Source organism: Piliocolobus tephrosceles, chromosome 7 (genome assembly GCF_002776525.5).
Source record: "Piliocolobus tephrosceles isolate RC106 chromosome 7, ASM277652v3, whole genome shotgun sequence".
Lineage (NCBI taxonomy): Eukaryota > Metazoa > Chordata > Mammalia > Primates > Cercopithecidae > Piliocolobus > Piliocolobus tephrosceles.
Window position 1 is genome coordinate 121,796,509 of NC_045440.1, and position 15,823 is coordinate 121,812,331.

General features: G+C 40.9%; 1 protein-coding gene across 2 annotated transcripts in view; it reads right to left on the reverse strand.

Annotated features, from left to right (window-relative positions):
* SAMD12 (sterile alpha motif domain containing 12) overlaps nt 1-15,823 on the reverse strand; it is a 497,711-nt gene that overhangs the window by 206,453 nt on the left and 275,435 nt on the right. Inside the window, exon 5 of one of the 2 annotated variants that reach the window (XM_026454595.2) lies at nt 14,302-14,825. The exons of the other annotated variant lie outside the window; for it this stretch is intronic. Coding sequence (XP_026310380.1) covers nt 14,818-14,825 — 8 coding nt within the window. The 3' untranslated portion in view covers nt 14,302-14,817. Of the gene's footprint in view, nt 1-14,301; nt 14,826-15,823 lie in introns of those variants that run through there. 2 annotated transcript variants of the gene reach the window in all.

Below are 15,823 nucleotides of genomic sequence, written 5' to 3' on the forward strand. Positions count from 1 at the left end.
TAACTATAGTTATGATGCTGTGCATTTGGTCTCCAGATCTTATCATGACAGAAAGCATGTGCCCTTTGACCAATGCTTCCTCATTGCTACCAACTCAAGGCCCCTGGAAACCTAACTGTTTCTTTATCTTTTATTGTAGTCCTATTTTTGAAAGTATTTTTAGCTGAAATTGAACATCAATGATGCAAAAGTACCAGAAGTCTTACTCTCCAGGGAGATGAATGGATTAATAAACCAGGTCTAGCAATACTGAATAATTTGGAGGCAAAAACCAAATTTGACTCACAACAGCCCAGCAGGGTGGCTTACTTTGGAAACATTTTGCCAGCACTCTGCTGAGCATACTAAAAATGCATAGTGCTGGCTGACTTCACGCCGGGAGCCCATGGATTCAGCTACTGAAGACTGATGTGAAATTAAAGAGAGAATGAAATGTGTGATCTTACTTAATCACACCTGGTGCTTCAATTTCTTAATAATAGCGCCCTGCTCCACCGTTGAATTGGATGGATATATGTATATATTTATGAATTATCGCTAGAGGATGGATTAACTCTCTAATGCCTGCCAATCCATTGCAGGAATCTAAAATGCAAATGACAACTAAGTTTTCTCATACGGAACTCAGGAGCAACCATTCCAGGACCAGGATTGACATAAAATTACCATGACTTAGGGGAAAGAAGTGAAATGTCACCTCCTAAAAGAAGCCAAAAACTCAGGGTCCCAAGTTAGGGGGAGGCTTGGGGAAGATGATCTATTTTTACACCCAAAGTATATCCCAGGTTATACTGTATGTCTGCTCTGATGATGGAGTGACTTACATTGCTTTAGATTTCCAGGAGGATGACAAGTACCAAGAACAGGGAAAGAGAGCCATTTCAGCTTATTTAGGAATGTGTATCTGTGAGGAATGTGAACGTTTATCAATCTGTATACAAATTGATGCTTAGCAGAGATCACCATCCTCTCCCTAGACCCCCAATGAAGGAGTTGTTACTTTAAGGTATCTGGGGCTTTATCCTGAGTATCAAACACAATTTAATACCGCAGGATCCACATATGTTTCCCTGGTTAGTCAGATACGTTATGGCAATGGGGTGCAAAATTGGACTAATAAATCACTCTCCATAAAAGGCAGCAAGGTGCTTCATCTAATTAAAAAATGCTTATTATGGTTACATGTCCCATTCTTTTGGGGCAGGGGGATGCCTTCTACATGATTCCATTTAGCAGCAGAATATAAATGCTTAGGTATAATTAGTTTAACATAGCCAGCTTTATATCCCATTTACAGTGAAGCGAATCAACAATGAAAGCAACTAGAAAATAGCTATTTTGGTCCCTTCTGTAAAGTAACCATGCAGTGGCCTGCTGACATGCTCATGAATGATTCCCCACAGATGCACTGCTACTTCAGAGATTTATTCAAAAAGATGGACTCAGTGAGGGAATTACATAGGGAATACAAGAATGGACTGCCCAGAATTCTGATGTGATTTATTTTTCAGGAGCATGGGCTTGCAGCTTTTTGTTTCTCTGTGTGTGTGTGTGTGTGTGTGTGTGTGTGTGTGTGTGTATGTGTGTGTGTGTTTAAACGACCTCCTGAAAAAATAATTCCTACTGACAGAGATCCAAATAATTGAAAGTGCTCCTGGCTTCTTTCTTGCTTCTGAAAATCCAGAATGTGTTCTCCATCTTTGTAGCCCTTCATCACAATGTTTTGGGATGCTCTGATCTCCTCTTCTGAGGCTTGAGGTCTCTTGAAAGCAGAAAATCTGACTCATCTGTCTCTGTCATTCACATCCAAAGCATGAGACATAGATAGTATCCCCATGCCATAGATACCCCATAAACAGGTGCCAATTAAACCATTAGTTACTCCATGTGGGATTGTTCTGGAAAATAATCAGCAGTCTCGCAATATATGGAAGAACAATGGATAAATGTCAGAGGAAGAGGGGAAACATGGCAGGAAATCAAGTGAAGTTTCATTGAAATTAATTCTCTGATACTTAAAAATAACTTCTAAATGGATCCTTTTAAAATCATGGAATAAGACTATATAATAATAAAATGTTGATTTAAAATAAAGGTCCACTTATTTTGCCATATGGTACATATCTCTGGCCCCTTGAAGATCTTAAGTGGTATTCAGGGTTCAAGGCCCAAACTTTTATTGGCAGAAGGGCAGGAAAGTCTGACTGGCAAAGATGGCCTGATTGATGGGGCTTGCACCAAGGTCCTGACATCTCCCATTCAGAAGAGAAATCTTCAGCTTAAAAAGTTGTGAATGCCAGGGATTGCTTTTAAGGTTTGCCAGATCTATTTTCGATCTTCAAAATGCAGACTGTGGGTGACATATTTCCACCTGTTTAAAGAGTCTTACTACAGATACTATATATTTATAAGCAAATATATAATAATGTAACAAATAGTTCATATACATCAGTAATTCCTGATTATATCTTGGCTCAGGAATAACATGGTCTGCTCTCTTAAACTCTTTTAGTAGACAGCCAATAGACATGACCATGCCTCCTCCCGTCTTTAAACCCCACAGAAACTTGCCCTTACTTTTAGGATGAAACCAAAATCTTAATTGTAGCTTTAGGAGATGTTACAAATTGTATCACTTCACATCTTGGGCCTTCCTTAGTATGTGCTTCTGCTAATTTCTTCATACCAACTTATTTCTAGTCTGTGGGTTCTTCCTATGGGCTAGGCCCTCTATTACATTGCTATTCTCCCTGCTTCTCTGCTTTCCTGGTTTTTCAATTGTTTCAGATCATTGGCAACTTCATTAATAAATCCTTTCCATAACCTGGTAATCTAGGTTCCCCCCTTATGTACAATTATAAAGCAATTTATTCACAACTGTTACTTAATAATTATTTGTGCAATTCTTTCTTTAATGCCCATGTTCTATTCTATATTTTAGGTGTGATGAGAATCTGGCCCAGAACATAGGAGGTACTCAACAAATACATGCTGAATGACTGAAAGTGTCTTCAACTTCAGTTGACCACAGATTTAAAGTATCAGGCAGTGCGATGTAGTGCACAGCACGTGGATCTTGGGCTGTGTTTGAATTTAGCTTTCGCCCTTGACATCAAGAGTGAGAAGTCATGGAACTCACTGAGCCTCACTGTTCTCATCTGTAGGTACGATGGTGTGCACACAGTGCTGCCTGAAATGATGCTCTTCCTTGTTCATAGTCATATCACTGGTCATATTGTCCTATGTGTAACCCTAACCATCTTTTTTGTTTCTAGAGCAAGGTCTCACATGAAAGCAAGCATCCCATCTTCCTCCCTTCAGTAATCCAAAGAGGAGGAGGAATAAGAAAAAGCTTCTCAGTGCTGAAGTAGGTTGCTCAACAAAGGCATTTTATAAGCATCTAGAAACCTGCATCAGATGCCACGTAAACAGCCTCGAATTGAGGAAAGACACGTACATTACCTAAGAGTACAGCACAGTTGTTTGCTAAAGGTTAAAAGGAAGAAATTTTGGAAAAGTAAACAAACAAAATCACTAAATTAGGAAGTTGGGCAACATAGATGGGTGGAAGGAACATGGTACTCTGCAGAACCCCCTTCCCTATCTTGGACATGCAGAAACCCCTTCCCTATCTTGGACATAAGGTCATTTAAGGCCACAGTGGAGGGGCCCACAGAACGGACAGTGAGTGGCCAGCCTTGGTAAATTCTTACATGGTTTATTTTTACTTTTAGTTTTTTTTGTATTATAAATGATCACATATATATAAAGGAGTTATTAAAATTATTGTGATTAAAATTATAAATGAAATTAAGTTACATCAAAACTTAAAAATCATTTAAAAAATTAGTATTACTATGAAAAGCTGCAAGAAAACAAACACCTGTGCATTAGCTCCTGACCTTAAGAAGGAGAACACAGTGGCATCTTCAAAGGTCTAGAGTGCATCTCCCTGATCCCCGCCCTTCACTCTCCACCTACAATCATCACTATGCTATACTTGTGTTCATTATCCACTTGAAAAACAAACACTTCTGCCACCTATGCATATATCTCTAGTGTAAACAATGTACTGTGTAGCTTTGCCTGTGAAATTCATGTGAATGGGTCATTGCTGCATGTTTTCCATTATTTGACCCTTTTGCTCAACTTTCTTTTTAATATTTATTCATATTGATTCATGTGGCTAATTAGGGCTTATATTTCATTGCACAGATATAGAACAATTTATGTCATCATAACTGCAGATGAATGATGGGTTTATGTATAGTTTTGGCTATTACTTGACTTTTTTTGCAAACCTCCTCCAACATCTATGGGAGAGGTTTATTTTAAGAACTTTTCTCATACTAAGAATATTAATAAGGGCTAAGATGGAGGGGTAAGGGCAGTTTGTAGGAGGAGGAAGAACTCACTACAACATGGAACATGTAGCGTAGGGAAGAAAATGCACATGGCTCAACCACACAAAATTCCAATGAAAATGGGGATTTTTTCTCTAACCCCATTGTCACCAATGTTGCCATTCCAAAAGAAATAAACAACCATTCTGGAGCTAGACAGGATATCATCCCAACTCATGCAAGTTCTAGCTAATTTGCATGGGTAGACATTTCATGTAAGACACAAGACGTAGCTACGTTGGATTAAGTATACAGAAGACATGGAGATACAGGCCCTGATGCAAGAGTTCCCGGATATGTAGAAAAACGCGAAGGCAAAGTTCTACTGCTGGGGCTGCTCACAGACTTGGCTCTTCTCCATGTTCCTTGGACTGAATGACAAAACTTATTACGTGAATACGTATCATGCAGGTCACAGCTTAAGAGTGCCTGGGAATGCAGAGAAGTCACCTAAGATACCACTGAAGAATGAGTTACAAAGTAGGTCCCAAACATGGAATGAAGAAAGTTCCTCAACACAAAAGGAGGGAATAAACATAACATACAAAAGATTAAAGAATCATATACTTTGGAAGAGATTGATCACAAGAGAAATACAAAAGTTTAATGTATCCTCAAAGTAATTATTCAAACCACAAACTTGCTGAAAGGCAGGTAATGAGGTAACAGATTGAGAAAAAAAGGTACCTTATAAAAGGAATATAAGTAAGCAAATAATTCCATTGCAGAATTTAAAACTGAATGAAAAGCAGTAAAGAGGAGAATCATCCCTTAACGAAGCAGATTAAACTAGAAAAGTGGGACAGTGGTTCCCTAAGCGACATGATCATGACAAATATGAAGGAGAGGGTTGAAAAATTACCTATTGGGTACAGTGTTCGCTATTTGGGGGACAAGTATACTAAAAGCCCTGACTCCACCACTACACAACTCATGTGTGTAAGAAATCTGCACGTGTACCTGCCAACTCTATAAAAATAGAAAAAAAAAGAAGAAATACAAAGGTAGGGAAAGATGCATAAAATATACATTCCCAGGGTCAAATGTAGGAAATTTTGATGCAGTGGGTCTTGGGTCTGGCTAAGAAGTCTGTATTTGCAAAAATATTCTGAGATGATGCTGAAACTCATAAGGTCATAAACTCATAAGATGGTTTAGAAACTCATAAGATCAGCACAAACTTGAGACATTCACCAGAGTTCAGAGGGACTCTGAAAAAGGCAACTCAAAATGATTAAAGAAAAAAAGATGGACTAAGAACATGGACGTAGTATACACAGCAGATGCACAACGGGAAGCAGATGAGGAAGAAATTAGAATCAAGGCAACAGAAACCATTTCGAAAATTTATATGGAAGATAATTTCCCTTAAATGAAAAAAAAAAATCTCCAGTTTCAAAGGCTTTTACTATGGACTTAATGAAAAGAGAAAAACACTTGGATCTACTGAATATTAACTCTAAGAAAAAGACATTTCTCAAAATCTTGGACAAAGAAGTGGAACCCCTGGAAAACAAAAGATACCAATGACACTTGTCTATGTGGTTTTCAGGGAGAATGGTGATTTTATGATTCCTAAAATCTTTTATCAGCCCAAGCTGTCCATAGTAGGTGAAGGCAGCAAGAAGATATTTTCAGCCAGGGAAGGACTCTAGAGTGCTGATGTCCTCCATGACAACTGAGATGAATCAAGAGTGTGGAAATGGAGGAACATAAACATTTTAAAACAACAATTTCTAAGAAGAATGTAAATATTAATCTTGAAACAAGAGGTCCACATATGAGAATTAATAACTGAATTAGACTAGACTGGGACAACAATCTTAAACTAGAATAACAAAAACTGGGAGGTTGGGGTGGTATGTGTGGGAAGCTGGAGGAGGAAAGTATGGTAATTTCTTATTTGGACACAGGGGTGAATCAATGGATTATTTGTCCTCAATATTCATAACTGGGGAAGCCGAGGTTTAGAACATAGATTTTAAACATGTATTAGTATTACTTAAACATCTGATAGTAACTATCAGAGGAACTTCAGACAGGTACTACACCTTCGAAATCCCCTGGGTGGGGTGGGGAAAAGGAATCAAATAAAAACTCAGGCCATATAGCAAAACTAGCTCCTCCTTCAAAAAAGGGGGGACAAAGGGAAAAAACTTAAAAAGTCAAATGTAAACTAAGAGAGGAAATAATAGCTTTGGTAAATATATGTACTTCTGAAAGCCTGAAAGTATATAACACCAAAATATTAACGGTCATTTCTATGTTTAGAGTAACTTTAGGTTTTTTATTTTTGCAAAACTATTTAATTCCCTGACAATGATGATGTATTACATGTGTGATTGAAAATAAAACATAAACCTAAAATTCTCCTTCACTCATATGAATGAACACTGATCACGAAGCCACTCATTAAAACTAGAAATGACCAGTGTCCCTGCAGTGGCTGAGATTGGCATTGGCAGTGATTATTCAACTTGTTTCACTAATTTGACTCATTTCCCAAAACAGGATGCGCAGGTGTCGTTCGTTTATTTAGTCACAACACTGATTACTCTTTACAATTGTGCTCATCCCTGCTTTTTTCAGCATAAGCATTGCAGTGATAGGAAGGAGCCCTGGGATGATGGCCTGCATGTGTATGCAGAGGACATGGGACCTCGATTCACAGCTTCATGACACTGGGTGCTCTGCCACAGCGTCATCCATTACAGGGCTGTGAGGGTTTACAGTTGACATTCCAATACCATAGTAACATGCTTTTCCGCTTTTCTCTCTACTTCGGTCTTAGCCCCCATACTTGCCCCATCACAAACAACAAACTCCAGCCACACCAAACAAGTCCATTTCTTGAATCTCACCACCATCTCTGGAACGCTTTCCCTTGTTAAGTCTCAGCTCTGGAGTCCCCTGCTTCTTGACCTCTGAACCTCTCCCTTTTAAGGGAAGTTAGGGGCCCTTCTAGTGACCTCATATTTATCTCATGCTTAGTAATTTGTCTCCCCGAGGAAATGTCTGCCTCATGAGGAAAACATAGGACTCTTGCAGGCAGGGAATGTGTGATATTTGTCTTCCAGCATTAGCACGGTGCCTGAAAAATAGAAGGTACTCACACACAGTTATCGCAGGGAAGGCTTTTCTGAGTTGATTTACTGCAGCTCCCAGCCTCTTCTTCTCTCACTCATATCTTTTCCTGGTGGGAGAGAGCCTAAGCTCTAAAAGCCAGTGTCTGCCAGAGGCTTGTTCCCTGAACTTCTGATTTCCAACAGTCACCTCCTCCCTGTGCTCAGCTGAGATTTTTATGCAACAAAATAAGTTGACAGGGGCTCAGTGACAAGTTTGTTGTGTTATGGGACTCCAACCTCACTGAAAATCCTTCTCATCTACCTCCTACACCAGGTTCCACCACTCTCTGGGTAGAAGCCAATGCCAGGCTTGCTCAGTTTTCTGTATCATGCTCCCAAGTGCATCACTTCTGAAAAAGAAGGGATGTTCATGAATAGCTGATGTTGATGTTAAAAATATTCCCTAGATGAAGAATTTCCTCACTCACACCTATCTTTTAGAATAAGTTATGATTCTTTTGTTTTTTTAAACTTACAAGTTAGGACCAAGAAGGAGTGTCCCATTTTCAGGACAGATCAAGGGAGTATTAAATACAGAAGGACTTGACTTACAGTAAAGTGTTAGTCACTAGGAGTTCAAGAGATACTTTAAAGGACCAGGGTTTATGTACTCCATTCTCCTCTAACCTCCCCTTTGATCACTGACCTTCTTAACCTTTACCATATAACCTGTAATCCAATCACCATGTACTCAGTGACCAAACAGCCCAGGCACCATGCCTCTGGTGTGTGTGTGCGTGCGTGGAGAGGGGTGTGTGTGTGTGTGTGTGGCGGGGGGGGGGGGGGGGGGGGGTTGTGTGTCCCATCCCTTCAGTGCCCATCCTGCAAACCAATAATCTTCTTCCAAGATGCAGCCCAAACAGCACATCTTCTGCAAAGCACTCCCATAGTTAGAAATATAAACAAAGTACTATGGAAGAAGCTATTAATACTTATGTCATTGTATTCTAATTTATCTCTATTTACGTATTTATTCAACAACCAGTTATTGAGCATCAGGCAGCAGTCAGTAAACTCTTTGAGTACTTGGCCTGTGTCTGTCATCCTATCATGCTAGACCTCAACACCGTACCCGGCATAAGCTATGTACACAATATCTCTTTGGTGCATGAAACAATGATGGAAAGATAAAAACCAGCTCTTCGATATTCAGAAATGACTATGCTCATTTTATAGTAAAGAGATACCTGCTTTTGTATCTAAGATATGTAGGAAATTCACCACAATTTCTCCTTCCTGTTCCCCTTCCTGTTCCTTCCCCCTCTCCTCCCTTCCCCTCTTCTTTATTTTTAATAAATTACTCTTATTGTCAGGAAGTTCTTCTCAAATCAAATTGGAATCACGCCTCCCATAATTTGAGCATCACTTGGAATCTCTCTTTCTATTTCGTTTTTGAGACAGGGTATCGTTCTGTTACCCAGGCTGGAGTGCAGTGGAGCGATCATGGCTCACTGCAGCCTCAACCTCCCAGGCTCAAGTGATCCTCCCACCTCAGCCTCCAGAATAGCTGGGGCTACTGGCAGGCACCACCACACACAGCTAATTTTTGTATTTTTGGTAGATATTGGAATTCACCGTGTTGCCCAGGTTGGTCTCAAACTGGTCTCAAGCCATCCTCCTGCCTCTGCCTCTCAAAGTGCTGGATTATGAGCATGAGCCACCATGCCCAGCTCTCCCTTTCTTTGAAGTTGCAAACATTGCTCTTTGTAATTCTTTATATATTTGAAAATTATTCTAACATTTTCTCAGCCAGTCCCACTTCCCAGAAATGTGGTGTGAGAGTTCAAGTTAATTTTACTGTGCTCATGGAGACCAGTTTTCAAGTCTAGATCTCTTTTTAAAATACGTTCTCCCGTGTCATGTTGAAGGTCTTTGCATCACACTGCAGTTGTGGGTCCAGAAACATCCTAGCCCTAACGAAAGTACAGCCACCACTAAAGGAGGAATCTCCTGCATCTGTTGGTAGTACATATCCAAGACCTCAAAGCTCCTCTACCTACTGTGCAGTGCTCCCAGTGTGGCTCATCCAGGACTGTTATCGTTGTCTCATCCACAAATCCAGACTTTCCTTCCTCTTCCATTTGTGTATGTAACTTGCAGCTTTCCACCAGGATCATGTTTCCCGCCCTCTCACCCAATACTGCAAAGTAGTTGAGGTTGATTTTCCAAGAAATTGTCTTTCCTTACTATTTAGGGGACTTGACATAAAGCTACTTTGTCCAGAGTCCCAAGTACAATGTCAAATTTTCAGGAACAAAGAATTTTCAGGAACTACTGATTCTCCCACAACCTGGTGTGACACACTAAATGCCTTCCCCTTTTATCTTGCTATTCCGAGGGTGGCAAGCCAGTTTATCATTAAAGTGTATGCCAAATCTTTCAGTTTTGCTATGCTATCTACCACCCTAGGGAGTGGTTAGCCACTGAACATTCTTACTCTGGCACTAGGAACGCAATATGAGATGTCAGGTTAGGTAAATAGGAACAGGGAAGTAACATGCTTTGAGGACCTTTTCTATGGCAGGTACTGCACGTGTATTTTGTTTTGGGACAGGGTCACCCAGGCTACCGTGCAGTGGTATGATCATGGCTCACCGCAGCCTCGACCTGCTTGGCTCAAGCAATCACCTCAGCCTCCCTAGTAGCTAGGGAGACAGGTGCACACCACCAGCCCAGCTAAGTTTTGTACTTTTGTAAAGATGGGGTTGCCCAGGCTGGTCTCTAACTCCTGGGCTCAAGTAATCCACTTGCTTCAGCCTCTGGAAGTGCTGGGATTACAGGCATAAGCCACCGCACCCAGGCCACATGTTTTTCTTTACTCCTTAAAACCACCTCATGATGTAAGGAGATGTTATTTCCATGCTGCAAATTAGTTCATTAAGATTTGGCATCAGTAATCTGATGATAATCACATGATCAGAGAGTGACGGCACAGATATTTGAACCCACTACTGACTAACTCTAAAACAATACCAGGATTTTCCTTCTAGAAAAGGTAATTAAACATCAGGATACGTTATCAGAGAGGGCTCAATATGATCATTTCCTCGAAAGTTTAAAAACAAGCACAGTTTCTCTCTTGTATGGATAGGTCATACATGGTTTTACCTAAAATCAGTAGCATAGACAATACAAGCTTTCAGAGTTTCTTTTGAGTCTATGATTTTTATCATGATAGAATTATCTTCATGAATTGGGGAAGAAAGGGCCTTATGCTTCAGGAATTCTACCCATACTGTCTCCATTTGAAATTCTCAGCACTCTAGATTAAGGGACAAGATTATGCAAACCAAGCGGGTCCTAGTAATTGCTGACTTGGAACCAGTAATCCATGTTGCATGCCAGCTCTGCTTTTGCACACCACTGTCCCTGTACCTGCCCTGGGTTTTAAGGTATTGATTCAAACCCCTCCAAAGCAGGAAGACCAAGCATGCTGTCTTGACATGCTTTCTTTATTTCACCTTCTAGTCATGTCCTGCAGGGTGGGCAATACAGTAGCGTCCCCTTATCCACATTTTCACTTTCTGCCATTTTAGTTACCTAGGATCAACCTCAGTCTAAAAATATCACATGAAAACTTACGGAAATAAACAATTCATAAGTTTTAAGTTGCATATCATTCTAAAGGACATGATGAAATCTCATACCCTCCCACACGCTGTCCCAAAGAGGGACATAAACTCAGCGTGTCTCCACACTGCAGACACTCCCTCCTTAGTTGCCGTCTTGGTTTGCAGATGGACTGTCCTGACATTGCAGTGTTTCTATTAAAGTAACTCTTATTTTACTTAGTAATTGATCCAAAGCTCAAGAGTAGTGATGCTGGCAATCAGGATATGCCAAAGAGAAGCTGTAAATTGATTCCTTTAAGTGAAATACTGAAAGTTCTCAACTTAATAAGGAAACAACAACAACAAAGATGTATGCTGAGGTTGCTAAGATCTATGGTAAGAATGAATCTTCTATCCACTGAATTGTGAAGAAACAAAAAGAAATTCATGCATACGATACATAGGATGCCAGTTTAAGGCTTCCACCAGGGGTCTTGGAAGGTATCCCCTACAGATAAGGGGAGACTACTGTACAGCTTTTACTCACTTAACATTGTAGCACCTATCTAAAGACAGAAGTCTTGGGCCATGAGATTTTAGATTTAAATGTACTGAAATCATCAGGATAGCAGATCACACAGAAAACACTCAACCGCTAAGCGTATTGTCTAACTACTCTACAGATCCAAGAAAGGTTGTGAAACTTAGAAGGACAGAAACAAAGATTAGCAAGCAAGTTATGTTTTCCCAAAGACATAGATTCTTCCCTTTTAGAAAGTGGATCTCTTCAGCTAGAATTGGATGAAGCATGCAGTCAGTACATAAGATGTACAAGTTAATAACCACTTGTTATTAATAGTTTCTGCAGCTGCTATTTAATTTTAATAATATTTGATATCAATTCTTATCCTTTTGCCTAATTACCAAGACAGTGAGTTTGTGTCTACTTTTTGAATTCCAATGTGGAAATGGACTAAAAAACAATGTATTAAAGAAGAAAATGAACTCTGTTAAAGATAATGTTTTTTCCTCAAAATGTTAAGATGCTGATAAACTTTTAGACTATGAAGAAGAGAGGAGTTTGGTTGCCATTGCTGTTGTTTTTACCTTTTCTTTTGGGATTTCTATTTGAAGGCATTCAGAATCTATTGAGCAAAGGCAGCAACTACTGGTTAAGTATTTCATCAGGTTCTGTTTTGCACACGGAAAGTCATTTCTGCCTATAGCTCAGCCTCCCTGGTGCTTGGAAATTGACAGGACAGCAAAGGCATCCCTCCCTAACAATTTCCTGACAACCTCATGTTTTTGTTATTTAACATAAACAAATAGAAATCTTCAAAACCCAAATGAATGTTAATCAACACTCTGTAAAATGTTGATCATATCAATATATTGACATTGATACCCTAACTCACTGGGAGAATCAAGAATGAGCCGCCACCTATCTCTAAGATTAAACAAAGATCTTTGCTTCCCCTCTGTCCTACTTTACTAACAACCTCATAAAGAAAGAAAGGGGGCCAGGCACAGTGGCTCACACCTGTAGTCCCAGCATTTTGGGAAGCTGAGGTATGAGGATTGTTTCAGCCCAGCCAGGAGTTTGAGACCAGCCTGGGCAACATAGGGAGATCCTGTCTCTACAGAAACTAAAAAATTAGCCAGGCTTGGTAGTGCATGCCTGTAGTCCCAGCTACTTCGGAGTCTGAGGCAGTAGGATCACTTGAGGCTGGGGAGGTGAGGGCTGTAGTGAGCTGTGATTGTGCCACTGCACTCCAGCCTGAGCCACAGAGTGAGACCCTGTCTTAAAAAATAAAGAGAAAATAAAGAAAAGGAAAGAGAAAGAGAGAAAGAAAAATGCACAAGCTGACACTTTGCCAGCCCTACTAGAGAAGGAAAAAAGACAATTCCTTGAAATGCACGGGGACGGTAGGTGGGAGGGGAGCAGGCTGATTATAATCAGGGCCTTCCTCACATCTCTTTTAAAAAACGAAGCAAAACTCTGGTGTCTGTCCTGAATCTTTTGGCTGTAGCCGCAGCTTTGAGGAGTGGTGCTGATCAAGTAGCCTCGCTGCATTTCTGTGGTCTGTGCAAGTACAGCCTGATGGAATGATGCGGCAGTGATTTTGTTCTTGCTTTTCTGATGGGTCCCTGAGGGTGATTCTGAGTAATTGTGTCTCTGTTCCTGCAGCTGCTATGGGTGGGTCCTCTCTTTGTCCTCCCCATGCACTCGCTTCCACACTGAGAGGCTGTCTCTTCAGAGCAGGTGGTTTGCAGCCCCTTGCCCCAGTCGGGGCTCCTCCAGGGCATGTTTTCACACATCTTGTAGTTTCATCTGGATATGGGTGTGAACAGAGGCCAAGCACAGATGAAATGGTGTTTCTGAATAAAAGAATGTGCTACCCAGGAGGCATGACCAGCATTTAATTTGCTGCCTGTGTTCAACAGACTGTGAGCTCCTCAAGGGCAGGGATTGTGTCTCATTTGTCTTTGTACCCTCAGTGACTAACACACATTCATTTGTTCATTCATTTATTCAACAAACATTTACTGAGAGCTGGAGGAACAAGATGAATAAGGCACAGGCTTCAACAAAGAAGACATTTCACTTGCCCCACAGGCTGTATTGCCATGGAATAAATTTCAAGAACATTATAAGATACATAAATATACACCCAAAAGAAAAAACACAAAAGCTGAGCTGTCTTATTCATAGACTGATCCATGTCAAAGATGAATGGGAGCTGCCTTTATATAGATAGAACATCAATTGCCAGGGATGACCAGTTCTTGACCTTATGGTCTCTTTACCTTGAGCAAGGGGACCCATGGAGGTAAAGTATTTCAAGTAGACATTTTATGTGCTCTCTGTATCATTCTTGACCTTACAACTTAATTTTGTCATGTATATACTCATATACATACACATATGTATATATGTATATTATTATTTTAAATATTTTAATTTCCTGCCAGGCGTGATGGCTCATGCCTATAATCCCAGCACTTTGGGAGGCCAAGGTGGGTGGATCACTTGAGACCAGGAGCTGGAAACCAGCCTGGCCAACATGGCAAAACCCTGTCTTCACTAAAAATACAAAAATCAGGTGGGTGTAGTGGTGCATGCCTGTAGTCCTAGCTGCTTGGGAGGCTGAGGCAGAGGAATCACTTGAACCCGGGAGGCGGAGGTTGCAGTGAGCCAAGATTGTGTCACTGCACTCCAGCCTGGGCGACAGAGTGAGACTCTGTCTCAAAAAAATTTTAATTTTCAAAAGTTTACATAATTCAAGGCTCTCCAGACCGAAATTTAAATAAAGATTATGACCCAAATTCCTACAGGAGCGAGGATGTAAAACAATTGAAGTAAAGCCAGAGGAAGGAACGGGGGTCAGAACAGAGCGCGCTGGAAAGACATCCTCTTGTTTCAGTTGTCTATTCTAAATTTGTGGCTTAAAACAATCATTTTAATTTGTTCACACTTTTGTGGGTGAGGCATTCCTGAAGGGCTCAGCTGGGTGGCTTATCTCTGATCCTTATGACATCACCTCATGGGGATGAAAAATGAATGGCTTCTTCATTTGTGTATCTGGTACCTTAGTGCTCCTTGACCTTTTTGTCTTTCTCTACATGGTGTTTCTTTCTCTAGGGCGTCTTCACGTGGCTTGGTTTTCTCACAGCATGGTCTTGGTCTTCTCACATCACATACCCTTCTCAGGGTAGCCAGCCTTGTGACATGGTGCCTCACTGCCCTGAACACGTGTCCCAACAGATAGAAAATGAGCCAGTGTATGCCTAGCTTAGCCTTGTCTCTCGTATTTCACTGATAAGAGCAGTCACTAAGACTTCCCAGATCCAAGAGGAGCATACCTAGACCCCACCTCTCAGAAAAGAAATGTTAAATAGGCCGGACATGGTGGCTCACGCCTGTAATCCCAGCACTTTGGGAGGCTCAGGCGGGCGGATCATGAGGTCAGGAGATCGAGACTATCCTGGCTAACATGGTGAAAACCCATCTCCACTAAAAATACAAAAAATTAGCTGGGTGTGGTGCCGGGCACCTGTAGTCCCAGCTACGCGCGAGGCTGAGGCAGGAGAATGGCATGAACCCGGGAGGTAGAGCTTGCAGTGGGTCGGGATGGCACCACTGTACTCCAGCCTGGGTGAAGAGTGAGACTCCGTCTCAAAAAAAAAAAAAAAAGAAATGTTAAATATTTTACAAACATCTTTAATATGCCATAGCCTAAGAGAGCACCTCTATGCACCAGATTATTGCATTGTGTGTCTGTGGCCCGGTCTGAATCTCTTCAGGCTGCACCATAGACAGACTGGGTGGTTTATAAACCATAGAAATTTATCTCTCATGGTTCTAGAGGCTGAACATCTGGTATCAGGATGCCACCATGGTCAGTTTCTGGTGCCAGCTGCAGATGCCAACCTCTCCTTGTGTCTTTGCATAGTGGAAAGCAAGTGAGAGAGCTCTCTGGGACCCCTTTTATGAGGGCACTGATCTCATTCATGACGGCTCCACTTTCAACACCTAATCACCTCCCAAAAGCCGCACCCCCAAATGCCATCACATTGGGATTGGTGTTTCGACGTATCAATTTCGGGAGAGCACAAACAGGCAGTATGTGACAGGCCCAGTGTGAAAATAGTTTAAATGTTTAAAATAGAAGATAAACATTTATATTTTAAATTGTTGAAATCTGATTTTAAATACTGGCAACTAATTCAAATTTTCTGAAAC